General features: G+C 31.7%; 1 protein-coding gene across 9 annotated transcripts in view; it reads right to left on the bottom strand.

The window, feature by feature from the left end:
• Kdm6a (lysine demethylase 6A) overlaps positions 1 to 14,664 on the bottom strand; it is a 226,386-nt gene that overhangs the window by 19,496 nt on the left and 192,226 nt on the right. For all 9 annotated transcript variants that reach the window (XM_077106930.1, XM_077106923.1, XM_077106926.1 and 6 more), the window contains 7 exons: positions 11,728 to 11,857; positions 9,938 to 10,043; positions 9,120 to 9,325; positions 7,078 to 7,142; positions 6,929 to 7,003; positions 6,005 to 6,153; positions 2,344 to 2,458 (listed from right to left, as the gene is read on the bottom strand). In XM_077106930.1, coding sequence (XP_076963045.1) covers positions 2,344 to 2,458; positions 6,005 to 6,153; positions 6,929 to 7,003; positions 7,078 to 7,142; positions 9,120 to 9,325; positions 9,938 to 10,043; positions 11,728 to 11,857 — 846 coding nt within the window. The remainder of the gene's footprint in view (positions 1 to 2,343; positions 2,459 to 6,004; positions 6,154 to 6,928; positions 7,004 to 7,077; positions 7,143 to 9,119; positions 9,326 to 9,937; positions 10,044 to 11,727; positions 11,858 to 14,664) is intronic.

Genomic DNA, 14,664 nt, shown 5'->3' with positions numbered 1-14,664 from the left:
GACACAGTACTTTATTTTGTTTATTTATTTTTATGTGGTGCTGAGGATCAAACCCAGTGCCTCACATGTGTGAGGCAAGCACTCTACCATTGAGCTACAACTCCAGCCCCAGTAGATATATTCTTTTCCTTAGGAACTGAGAAATAACTTTCACTTTGTGTTTTGTGCTGAAGTATATGATAAAGTATACTTCTGAAATTGTTTTATTGGTTTGAATTTAATTTTATGTTAGACCAAGTGTCAGCAAATTATAGCCCATGGCCCCTGCTCCTTGTTCTTATAAATAAAACTTTCATTAGAACACAGCCATGCCCATTCATTTACAGATTATCTCTGCTTTTGCATTATGATACAGTTATGACAGAGACCATATAACGAGTAAAGCCTAAAATATTTATTCTCTGGCCTTTATGGAAAAAAATTTACAAACCTCTGATCTAAATTAAACCTTAGTCCTGTACCACCACCACCTCCACACCCTGCTGCCTGCCTCCCTTAAAAAATGAACAACTAGTCTTCGAAAGTCTAGAACAGACTGCCAATAGAAGCCTAATTGCAATGTGACAAGAATTGGCTTACTGTTTGTAATAAAGCTAACTAGACACAGTCCAGATAAAAGCTGTCAATACAGCGAAAACGAAAAAACAGTTACAAACACAATCCTAGCCCTATTTTACTCAAGTCTTGCCATGATAGAAAAATTTCTAACCACAAAAGAGCAAATTCAAATAATCAACAACAATAAACCCCACAAACTTACAAAAAGAAGTAAGCATTGTTTCAATTATATATTAAGAAGAATTGTTATTTCAAGACAGGTACTATTTAACATCATAAAATAAACTACCGACACAATGTCAGAAGAAACAACCCTTATGTGAAACAAAATTACAGTGAAATGCTAAGGCAGCAAATGCTCTTTTTTTTTTAAGTATTTTTTAATTGTCAATGAACTTTATTTATTTGTATGTGGTGCTGAGAATCTAATCCAGTGCCTCACACATGCTAGGCAAGCGCTCTACCACTGAGCCACAACCCCAGCCCAGCAAATGCTCTTTCTCTAAATCAGTTATTAAATTTACCTAACCCTTTACACTAAACTTGATATTTTTATTATCCCCAAGCCCAAGCTTTTTGGACATCATCTGCCTATTCTAATTATCTTTTTCCCAAGACACCGCTCCATTTAGACAGGAAAGAAAACCTTACCCTAAAAATAGTCAATCCCTACTCAGAAATAATGAACAAGGATCACTGTACTGTAGCTTCAATAATACACAATGATGTCAAAATTTAAGAAATTAAAATCTGTTGCACACTGGAGATTTCCCATATAATACTACTGTTTTTCTCTGCTACTAGCAGACTGCTGGTTCATAAAAGAAATAATGGGTCAAGTTAGTTATTAGTACATTTGAAACCTACAAGGTAAATACCGAGGACTGTGAGAGATAATTCTCTCATGCCTGTATATAAAGAAATTTTGGATCTTTTTTCCCAACTATTGACTTACTTCTGACTAAATCCAGGTAGTCACAGCCAGGATTCTTAAGCCAAAGTAAGAAATGACAGGTTTAATAAGTAGAAAATATATATAATTATTTTTCAAATTATTCTCATATTGTAAACGTTTTTGGTGAGTTTTCCCCCTTTATCTAATTGCAGTGGGGGCAAAATTCTGACCATTATGTGTACAATTTATGCTTTTAATTTTTATTCCATAATAATTTTCCAATGTTATTACTTAATGGAAATATCAGGTGCTTACATAACAAGTGCTTTTCTAGGAAAAAAAATAAGAGTTTAGCTACAGAAATAATTAAAAGTATTCTTTAACACAGACACAAATAAATGAAGGCTATTTCTAGGATCATAAGAAAGGGAACAATTCTCATTGTGCACATTCTTTCATTAGGTAAAACAATCTGAAGCAGTTAATTAAATTCTTTATAGGAAAAGTTGCTGGTTTTAATAAGAACTCATATCATGATGATAAGGCAAAGATTAGTATGTTTAAGCTTGAGTTATTACAAAATTCCTTCTACCTTCTTAAACCATTCCCTTGGAATACATACCTTTCAAATGAACAAGTATTTATGCATCAGTTTAAAATTAAAATAATAATTCAATCTTTATATCCTCTAAATTCATGACTGTTACTATTGCATGGAGTGGCTTCCAATAGTATCAAATAATAGGTCTTGAAACAAATCATTTAAAATGAACTTTCTGTTGAACAATAAGTAAAAACTAGCTATATATCCACTAGGATCCAATTTGGTAAGTTGTTCTTTACTGTTTTCTAATAATCATATTTAAAGAAAATTTAGCTTAGAAACCTACTTTTCACAGAAGTCATTCAGAACACCCCAGTATCCTTCAGGAACAACAAACCATTCACAGTCACCTGGGCCAATGTTTATGTTAACTGAACAGAAGTTGTTATTTTCTTGATGCCCTAAAATGGGAAAAGAAAAAATCAGCACACTATTAGAAATGTTCGACAGATAATGTTCTAGAGATATTTAATCCTTTATGGTATAGCACTTTTGAGTCAAGTCTGACTTCAGAACTGAATCTGGTCAACTCCTAACTCATTCAGTAAGAATATAGAAGGCAGTACAGTACATATTGAAGTTATCAGCTTAGGCTCTTGGAGTCAGGGTCCTTGGTTTAGTAATTACATGAACTTGGGCAAGATGTTAAGCCTTTCTAAGTTAGTTTCCTTTTATGTAAGAGTATATAATAACAATTCCTATAAAATCACTGAGTTGTTTTGAAGATCAATGAAATAACAACTACTTAGAATAGTGCCTAAATTAAAGTAAGCAATAAATACTAGCTATTACATATATTTATATCATTTTTTCCTTGTGAACTAATCCCCATTTCTTTTTTTATATGACAGCGCAATGCATTACAATTCTTATTACACATATGGAGCACAATTTTTCATATCTCTGGTTGTATACATAGTATATTCACACCAATTCATGTCTTCATACCTGTACTTTGGATAATAATGATCATCACATTCCACCATCATTATAACCCCGTGCCCCCTCCCTTCCCCTCCAACCCCTCTGCCCTATCTAGAGTTCGGCTATTCCTCCCATGCTCCCACTCCCTATCCCACTATGAATCAGCCTCCTTGTGTCAAAGAAAACATTCGGCATTTAGTTTTTTGTTATCCCCATTTCTGATGAGCAGTATTAGGACATTAGAAAAGGAATAAGAAGCCTGGTTTTCAAAATGTAGCTGCTCCAAGGATTGACATCCGTAAAAATAGCAAAGTAGGGACTCTGCATATCTTTCCCTCTCCAGAAACACCAAAAATCCAATGAAAATTGTTAAAACAACTTTGCCAGAACTTGGGAAGATAGTCAGATTAACATAAACCAATCAAATGCTTGAACAGGAGGAAAGGTTACTTAAACCTGGTAGATATTCTTTTGTGGCACTTTAACTTAACCTGGCCCCACCCCCATCACTGGTAGAGTGGTATACTTAAAGTCTGAATTCCTGGTGTCAGAGTCCGTGGTTCTAGAAGGAGTAGATTTTGTTCCCAAGAAATTATATATGTCCATTTTGACTGGACTGGGGTTTCCCCAAAGGACTAACATAAAGGAGATTCTAGGTGTTTTGCATACCTCAGAATTCTAACAGGGAAAGCAGTTCAATGTTTCTCAGTACTTACAGCTGTCACCTACTAGGTAGGTGGTTCAAAGTGCCCATGGCATGGACACTAATAAAATGTAGCTCTAATTAAAATTATAAATGCTGGGGCACCACTATCTAAACAAAATCTTAGGATAGAGCCTGAGAGCATTTCTCTGATTTAGAACATACATGTCTGAATGTTAAACCCATTAAAACAGGTACCACTTATATTTATCTATGTAAATCTAGGTGTGTGGGGGGGTGAGGGTGGAGGGTGTTGAGAGGGAGTATTTACCCTCCATTAACAAAATACTCAAAATAATGCTTTCTAAATTGAACTGAACAAATTATACAAAATTTCCTTTAAGACTGCATTGTCTGATTACTACTTGAAATATAAGTTGAAATGGTGCAGTAATTCCATAGTACACACTAGATTTGAAAGACTTGGTATGTGAAAAATCTCTGTAATTTTATATTGGTTACATGTTGAAATATTTTGGCTATAACAAGTCAAAATAAATTTCACCTTTTTTTTTTTAACTTTAACATAACTACCAAAAAATTTTAAATTATGTGTGACTTGTATTATATTTTTACTGGAAACTACTATACTAAAGGAATTCTTCAGATAATTATTAATTGTTTAATATTAGACAGGATAATTTTGGAGAATTAACCAAACAAACAAAAACCCAAGAACAGCCTTGAGTTTTTTTACAAAGAAGTACTCTTTTCCATTATATTTGTAATGAAAAAGAAATTCTTTTTGACTGGAGGATAATGTTATTTGCCCAAAACAATTTAAATTGGATGGGAGAAGTTTTCAACTGAAATGAACCTTAATAATTAAGAACCAATGTGATAACAAATACATAAGAAAACTTAACTACTGAGTTCAAATGGTTTGCCCAGTACTTATACTAGTGTGTAATGACACAGTGTGGAGCAGAACATAGTTCTTTCACTATTTATTCCAGAATTCTTTCTTCTTCAACTATGGATAAAACATCATAGAACTGAGCTTCAAACGGACTCAGAATAAAAACTACAACCAATGGTTCTAATTTTGGCTGTACACTAAAAACCTCTGGGGAACATATTTCTGTTTATTTAATAAAACTTGTGTCTCAATCCCCAGAGATCAATTATACCTTTACAAAGCTTATCAGGAGATTCAATTGAGCAGCCAGGACTGAGAATCACTGACCTGTGTTAACCAGAACCCTATTGAGAAATGATTCTTAAACTCTGATTCATTAAGAAGGTGAGAATAAGTCTGCTTTTTAAACCATGTCTGCTTCAAGTAGAAAACTGAAGCACTGAGAGAAACATGCAGCTTGTATACACTGACATAGCTGACTAGTTATTATCAGTTATCTCTAACTGATAATAACTAGATTAATAACTGTTGCCAGGGTTGCAGCAACCATTAAATATTTCAAACATCACTTTGTGAAATTTCATGTCAATTCATGGAGGTACAAAGAAGAGACACATTAGTGTTGGACAGAAACAAGATAATTTATTTGACAAAGAGAAAGATCCAGAGAAGGGATGTGACTTGCCAAAAGCAACAAGTCTAGTTAGTGGCAAAGTCCAGACAATCCAATAAGAGGACTGAAACCTCCACTTTCTTTTTAAAATTAAATACAATGGAATAATTTAGAAAATGTACTGTTCAATGAAATGGTTCTGTATACATACATATGCACTAGGTCATGACAGAAAACATATTTTTCTTATGATTGTGGTTTTAAAAAAGTTTAGAAAAACACTGTACTGTAATTCTCTGCAATAGATGGAATCAACAACAGAGTCTTTAGGCCACAGAGGTTTATTTTCCCAGTGGTGCTCTAATGTCCCTTTAAAAGTCAAATCATTAGTATTGAGCTATTATACACACACACACACACACACACACACACACACACACACACTCTTATTTATTTATTTAGGTACTGAGGATTGAACCCAGGGGTGTCTAACCACTGAACCACATCCCCAGACCTTTTAAAATATTTTATTTAAAGACAGGGTCTCACTGAGTTGCTAAGTGCCTCCATAAGTTGCTGAGGCTGGCTTTGAACTTGCAGTCCTCCTACCTAGGCATCCCAAGATTCTGGGATTACAGGTGTGGGCCACAAAGCTCTCTTAGCTATTATATTTTAAAAGGTATTCCAAGAAGAAATGATAATCTAAGCCCCATTAAAGACTCTAATCTTATAATAAGAAAAATCCTTTCAGTTTTATTCATTTTAAATGGAAAGATACTGGTTCTCTATGCATATTTCACATTTTATTTATTATGCTTTTCAATGATATGTTACTTCATAAAAATTACCTGGTGTTCTGCTTCCTGGAACTTTCATGTACAACTGAACTGTGTTCATGCCCAGTATGGTATGACCAACGTGGCTTAAAAGATTTCCTGCTGATACTACACGCACAAAAGCAGGAAGTTTAGTCAGCTCATGTAGCTGCAACTTCCACCTGCAATAAAATAGATCAAGAGTTATAATTAAATATGTAAGTATTTTACTTTTGCATAGAAAATGCTTAAATTTTTAAATTTTTTTCAAAGAGAAATTCCTATGAAAAGAAGCATAAAAACTATGGACCAAGTAAATGAGTGAAAAGAAATTCATTTTCTATTTTTTATAGTTGTGTTGTAGAGTCATATTTCATTAATACGTATTTTTATAATTCTTTTTTAAAAATTATTTCTATTTTTTTACATGGTGCTGAGAATCAAACCCAGTACCTCACACGTTCCAGGCAAGTGCTCTACCACTGAGCCACAACCCCAGCTCCATAATTCTATTTCATATAATTAATAAATGTGATTTTATAATTCTGTAATTAGCATCAAGTCAGGGTCTTACTGTAAAAACTGTACCAGGGTTTTAAGTAAAAAAATAATAATAAAGTCTAGCAAAAAAAAATCATTTTTTACCTTATTCTCTCATATAACAACTTTATAAAACTGATAAGGAATGAAATACAAAAGGAAGCTATAGGGCTGGGGATGTGGCTCAAGTGGTAGCGCGCTTGTCTGGCATGTGTGGGGCGCTGGGTTCGATCCTTAGCACCACATAAAAATAAAATAAAGATGTTGTGTCCACCGAAAACTAAAAAATAAAATAAATATTTTTTTAAAATTCTCTCTCTTAAAAAAAAAAAAAAAAAAGGAAGCTACAGACTATCTTCATCTTTAGAAGGCTACTTCTTTGCATCAGTTCAGAGAAATATTACCATGAGGACTTACTTTTTGTCATCAGACAGGTCAATGTTGGTCCCGAACTTTATGGTCTTAAAGGGTCCTTTCCTCCTCCTTCCAGAACTTAAGAAGAGAGAGACAATATTAAAAACATGCCTTGTAAAAGAAATATGAGGTGAACATTAAAAATGACTTACTTATCTGAAGATGTAGATTCACTATCTGAGTGGTCTTTATGGTGACTTCTTTTCTCATTTTCTTCCTATAAGAAGAAAAGTATTCTACCTTAGTATTCCACAACTGGCTATCATTTTCATCATACAACTAAAAAAGGTTCACATCTGGATCGAATGGTATTATCTATGTTTTGAAATTAAGTTTCTATAGGCATCTTACATATAAAATTTCTTCAAAGACATAAGATAATAATTTAAAGAGAGACCCAAGAAAATTCAAATCTACTTGGCATGGTATCCAACTTCTTCCACCAGCTACAAAGTTACATTATAGATTCTCATTATTTGTTCCATTTTCAAGAGGAGAGAAAACTTAAGTGGAGAGGCCTGATAAGTCTCAACCTTGATGATAAATGTTCTAAGCTCCCAGAGACATGTGCACAAGTACATAGCCATATATGCATAAGAACAGAGGGTAAGATGGTTTCTACTCTTGATTATGGACAAATGGAAGAAGTTGTTCCTGGGTTAAATCTTTATTACACAATGGATTATACATAAATGACAGAACATTTACAAAATCAGTATGGAAATTAAGTGCTGAAAAATATAGCGCTTCTCAATGTAAAGATACTTTCATTTATAATTCTTGTGTCACAAACGTGGTATCTTTTAAACACTGTTCCATGATCTATGAGTTAGTAATGCTTACTAACACTGTGTCTTCCTTCCCTTTAAATGTATAATTTCTGAACATTTGTAAAATTTTCATATATTCTACTCCATGCCTCAAAGCATATTAAAAGACCAGCCTTCCTTTGGTTATAGGTCTTTTCCCATTTAAATATTTTGCCTCTTTTTATCTTTGCTTTTTTAACTCTTTGTCCAAATCTTCCTTGGATATTCTTTAAACACTGCTTAATTTTTTCGTCTATCCTGACCAAAATATTACTAAGTAGTTGAAGCATCTTAAAAATGTTCACTATGGCTATGGAGATGGATATGGACAATGCATTCAGTGTAACTCATGGAAGTTGCAGAACAGATTTTTACTAGATGAATTTGTCTCCCCCCCCCCTTTTGGTAGCATATAGGGAACAGCAGTGGGAAAGGAACACAAATACATAATTTATAGGTAAAATGCTGCCTTGACTGAAAAACGTGAACTCAGGGTACAATTCTTAACAGACAAACAAATTTAATGAATTACATACTAAACACTTTCAGTCACATACTAAACATCAGCTATAGGACATGTGAAGAAGAAACAACTTAGCACAGACAAGTAAGTATTTCAGTAATATCTTTAATAAAATCATTTCTGTGGGTGTTTTATGTTTACTTTGTGGGAGAATTCACAAAGTTCTCCTTATACTACTAGAGGATTTTAGAAATGCTTTAGTGTTGGACGTTTTATATAGGTCTTTTAATAATAATTCTATTTATTTTTCAAATTTTATAATTCTCCATATCTTTTGAAATAATTCCTCTAAATTTCTACCTCACCTTCAGCTTTCTCTTATGGGCTAAGATTGGTAGCCAAAATACTAAGCTTCCGAGAGTTGTCTATCAGATAATATTAGTAAGGCAGAAAAAAAAAATGATGAGATATAAGACTAGGAATTTTGCAAGCATAAAGCATACTTGAGCCTTGCTTTATTTACTTCATAAATTACTGGTTCTCAACCAGGGACAATTTTGCCCTCTAGGAGTATGTGGTATGTCTGGAGATACTTTAGAGCCCAAGAATACTACTAGATATCCTACAACACAAAGAACAACCCCCAAAACAAAGAATTATACTGCTCTAAATAGAAATATCCCAGAAATAAAAGACCTTTTTGGCTAGACAGTCATTCTATTTTTCCTCAATGATATTTACTATACTTTATCAGCCCATAGGATTGATTAGACTTAACTAAGAGCAACCTGCATAGAAATTACAAGGTATTTTATGTAATACAAAATAATGAAATGCTTATAAAAATAATGTGTCCTTTCAAAACTCCAAAATAAAATAAGTTTTAAAAGTCTAAAATAATCTTCAGGAAGAAAATACTTACTCTCAATGATTCTTGGAATGAAGAAGCTTGGTATTGTGCATATTTAGCAATCGTAGTATGAGATCTATTACTTTCACAATGCCAGATTTTCTTTGTTCCAGTGGGATCCCAGTTTTCATCTGCTGGTTGCAACAACTGTGTCCTCACTTCTACCATATGTTCATTGTTAGCTTCCACCAAAGTTTTAGTAGAGAAAAGTCCCAGGTCTTTATAAACAAATAAAAAATAATTAGTAAATAAAATCTATATTTAGAATAATGTTTTAAAGTTGCACCTCCTTTTTAAAGAAAAAGATAAATTATAGTACAGCATCTGGTTCCCCTAAAAACTAACTAGGCTCTATATATACTCTAAGCTAGGTATCAAGTTTGCAGAATCATGCAGTGAAGCCCTAGTCTTAACTGTCATGCCATCCCAACAGACAAATGTCCAAAGATCAAAGTTTCACTTATATAATTTCTGCTGATGGGCAATACTTAAGGGCTATAGTACATATCAGTAACATTAAATCTCACCCACTTTTTATATTCAAAATTTCTTCTATGAGTTAACCTAAGTCACAATTATATAATTAAACCAAAATAAAAGCTAATTTAAAAACTACCACAAAATTACCAATAACCAATATCACTACCACAAATTCAAATAATGAGTGAAAAATGTGATAGATTTTTTCCATTTCTCTGAGACAAGAAAATGTTAAAATGAAAATATTTTTAAAAATGGAAAAATAAAACAAAAGTTATCTACCAGTGTTTTAGAAGGTAAAAGTAAAAAATAAATTATACAAACATTTTTCTTTTTTATTTAAAGCTTACCTAACTTAAGAGCTCCAGCAAGGCCACGTATTACTGTAACAGGGTTGTTTGGATTTGTACAAAATTGATGTAATGGAGGAAAGAAAGCATCACGTTTATTTTCCAACTGCAAAATTAAAACACGTGGTTAGATCTCAGGAAAACAGCTTTTATTTAAATGATATGTCCCAAATTCATACTCGTTATTTAATGAGATTAAAATAATGTATTATATGTGTTGATATTTCTATTTTACAGGATTTTATCATTATGTCTCTTGATTCTAGTTTTAATTAGATAGTAACCACATACATTTCTCATTTGCTATATTTTGAAAAAAATATGTGGGAGAAATAAAACATAAACATCAAAATCAAGGTGTGTTAAGTATTATTCAGTCTTAAAAAGGATCACATGTTATGAATAAACCCAGAGGACATTATGCTAAGTGAAATAAGCCAGTCATAAAAAGACTAACATTCTATGATTCCACTTATTCATAGAAGCACAAAGTGAAATAGAGGTTGACAGGGACTGAGAAGAGTGGGGAAAAGAGGTTTTGTTTAATGAGTAGATTTTCAGTTCAGCAAGATGTAACAGTGTCAGAAATGGGTTGCACAATGATGTGAACATGCTTAATCTGAATAACTGTATATCCAGAAATGGTTAAAATGGTAAATTTCATGCTATGTGCTTTAAAAAAAAAAATCACAAGAAAGTAGGGGAATAAAGAAAATCAAAATATTTTTAAAATATATTCTCTAAGTGAAGTAGGCTAAAGAAGACCCATAAGATAGATTTCAATTATGCATTTTTCCCCTTGGACCTCAGTTAAAAATGTTTTATTACACATCCATCCCACTACTTCCCTTTACAAAAAAGGGATTAATAACTACTCACTGGAGGAAAGATTACTACCAACTGGCCTCAACAGAGCAAAAGGGCCAAATTTCTAAAACTCAAGTATCATTTATATATGCAAGTTAATTCTAAGTACATTATCCTAACTTTATATGTACTTTAAAAATGTTTTTCATTTGAGGTTGAAGTTTGAAGATGGAAGGAAATGCAACAGCAGGATCTATTTAGAAACAAACACAAAAGAGGAATTGCTTAGATTTTACTCTAATAATCTTCCTGTATTATTTACCCAGATTTCTATAAAGTAAACTTAATATCCAGTTTTTAAAAATATTTTTAGTTGTAGATGGACACAATACCTTTATTTTGTTTATTTAGTTTTTTATGTGGTGCTGGGGGTCAAACCCAGTGCCTCACGCATGCTAGGCAAACGCTCTACCACTGAGCCACAACCCCAGGCCTAATATCCAGTTTTAAACATTTCAAACAACCTACTAAGCTTTTTAGTAGGTTAGTATATACATCTATTATCACATATTTGGTTCTCAAAACACTTTTTTTTGCAGTAGATAATATCTTTTTTTCTTTTGGTAAATGTATAAAACAAAATGAACACTAAGGTCCACACAACTAGTAGAATGCAGATATAAAGCCCAATTTACTCAAAAAAAGTCCATACATTTAGCTAGCTTTTGCCTAATATAGCTCAAAAATCAAAGCAGTAAAAATATTTTTCACATTCTAATACAATGATAGTTAATAGCTAAGAAGGCATTCATAAAATGTTATTACAAAAGCCTTTTCAATACATCTCCCCTTGCCTGGACTGTTACCAATAATTCTAACACTTTCTAAAGGGCATCCATGTTGACTTAAACAAAGATTTTATGAAAAACAGGAAGGTGCAAATACTGGTTTGATTGATTTCTAGTCAGTTAATTCAGACTTACATAAATACTAGGTGTAGGTGGATTCAACTTGTCCTTTGGCAAGGGAGGGTATGGTGAAGATGGTGGTCTTGGAGGAGGACATTTATCCAACAAAATGCTACTATTAGACAGGCCATTTTTACCTAGATTCCTTTAAAAAAAAAAAAAAAAAAAAGAAAGGGGAATAAATCAGCTATATGTTTACTTAGAAAACAAAAAAATCCTGAATTAAGTCCTAATTAAATGACTAGGTATTTATACAAATCTACAGAATTTCGATCCATCAGGAAAAAACTAAGAATGATTATTAATTTCAGCAAATACTTATCTTGACTCCTATATCTTTCACTGAAGAAAAATAAAAGCATAATACATGGATTACTGATGACATTCTTTATTTTGCTTGTAATTTTCCAATGTATTTTCTTCACCTAAAGAACAAATATGGGCTCCAATTTCCTTCTACTATAAGATACTTTTCCATCAAATGTTGAAATGTTAACTTGACCAATAAATGTCTAGATAATAATAAAATATGTCTCTCTTCCTATGTCTCATCTTAGCAATTGTAACCAGAATATCTTTGTGATAACTCTTAGAGTTTTTCCTTTCTTTTCTCAAATTTAAAGATTTCTTTTTTTACAACTTCTTAGCTAATAAAATTCAGCAAGACTTCCATCTATTAAACTTTACATCAAATTATACTAATTTTTTAAACAATGTGTATAGTTGCTATTCATTCTAAGATGCTGCATTTCATCATTACTTATTAGTATTTAGGGTTTCTTTTCCCTCAATAAATGTATCATACTTATTAAAATTATAAATTCTTAAGATATGATAGAATTATCCCCAATCTGTAATTCTTTTCATGTAAGAAAAAAATGAAGATATTCCTAATTTCTTAAAATTTCTACCCAATTTAGAAAATCAGTAAGAAATAATCCTGAGTTTTCTAATCATTTTAGGTTAACTAACTTACCTCATCAAATTATCACAAGTTCAAAACCAGTCAATGCATTAAAATATCAAGTACTTTTAACATATTACAATTTCAATAAGAGTGAAAATTAAAATTAATATAGGAAGTCAAAAATTCAGTAACTTTATTTCCTTAAGAAGGACTTAGCTACCTTTTGTTTCAAATTATAGAAACATACTTGTTGGAATAAAATTAAACTTCCTTATTTTACTACTTCCTTATTTTACTATGTTTTTGATACCTTGAAAAAATCTTATGAATCATCTGTTCTAGTTGGCACTAATGTAAAATAAGTCTTGAAATTCCACTGCTATAAATGGTTGAGTTATCCTAAATCACACCATAGGTGCCTTACTTAATTTTTTCAACTATAACTGGAAGTAAAACCAAAATGTTCATGACACATCACAAAGGAATAAATTAAGTTTAAAATAACTGACTTAAGTACAGTATGTGAAATTGTTATTAAAGTACAATTTTTAGCTTGTCTAACAATTAATTTAAAGATTGAACAAATAAATAGTCTACCCAATGCCAATTTTCAACATCTCTCCATAAAAGAATAAGTATTCTGTACATTTAAAGATAAAGATACAGGATTTTTCCAAGTTTTAAAATTAAGGTATAAAATTGGTATAATATATAAACACCATTAAGTTTTTGCTTTTAACAAGTAGAAAATTCTTGGCAGAGACTGATAAAGAAACAATTCAAGTATTATCATTAATAAGTGTTAGATAAAACATTCACGTACAATATCTACATAAATAAAAATTAGTTTTCATGATGAATTGTACCTCTGCCACTCTTTAACTCCTGAACAACAAAATGTTTCAGAATACATAAATTTGTTTTTCAAAAAAGGAGATGGATGTAGTACTATTTGTATCGATCAACATTTTTTAAAATTGAAAGATATGAGCCATGTATTAAAAGACAACTGTACCATAAAACAGCATCACACGCTAATTAAATGTAGCACCAAAATTTAAGTTTCTACAACATTCTGGACATTCATGAAGACTAGAAAATGGGGTTTGGCAGCTTAGTAGAATTGCCTATTTCTATCATTTCTACGGTTCTGTGACAGTGTTTTTGTTTTTTATTTTTTAAGAAAAATGGGAAAGAAAACAATGGAAAATGATGCTGACTATATTTTAAAATAGAAAAGAAAAAAAGGAGGCATGATTAGGAATGCTGATAATGATTTAACCATTTGAATGTTGCAATTACAATTTAAACCATAAAAGAAGCAAAAGTAACTGCCTTTTCATGTGTAACACTGACCACTGCAACAATAAGACAAACTAAACCAGGTTAAAAAATAATCATTACTTCAGAAAGCTAAATACGCATGTGAAAATAAAAGGGTACTAAGATTAAATAATACAAACAATTCATATCCAGCAGTTTCTTTTTGTGTTTCAAATATTGACCACCTGCCTATTAAAATCAAGTCTGAAACAAAAAGAAGTTTCCCTGAAGGAAATGATGTATGAACATCTGTCTATATAGTGACTATAATCACTATATAGTGATTTAAGTTTTCTATTTAAAGTATGCTTGTCAATTCTAATGTAGAGGGCATTAGGATTAATAGGATAAATAACAGGAATAGACTACCTTCTGAACACTGTTTAGAATACCTCAAATCCAATAATGAAACTTTATAAAATGCAAAGTAGAGAGAAAAGGAATTGAAGAAAGAAGCAGGTACTAGAAAGGATTTATATATTGTCCCACTTTAAATCTTTTTATTCCATTTTGAAACTGTTCCTAAGCCAAGCAGAATAGGAAGAAATTAATGGTTGCCCAATTATTTGAAACAGTGACATAAATTTACTTTCAAAATTTTCCTCTACCAAATCATATGAAGCAAATGTCCATATTAGGCCTCAAAAATAAAATGGAAGATTATAATCTTTAATATATTAAGAAATGCAATTGACTAAGCACCTGTAAGTATAAAACTTTAT

The sequence above is a fragment of the Callospermophilus lateralis genome, chromosome X (genome assembly GCF_048772815.1).
Source record: "Callospermophilus lateralis isolate mCalLat2 chromosome X, mCalLat2.hap1, whole genome shotgun sequence".
Taxonomy (NCBI): domain Eukaryota; kingdom Metazoa; phylum Chordata; class Mammalia; order Rodentia; family Sciuridae; genus Callospermophilus; species Callospermophilus lateralis.
The sequence above is the reverse complement of the archived record's forward strand: the minus strand, read 5'-3'. Positions and strand labels throughout refer to the sequence as shown.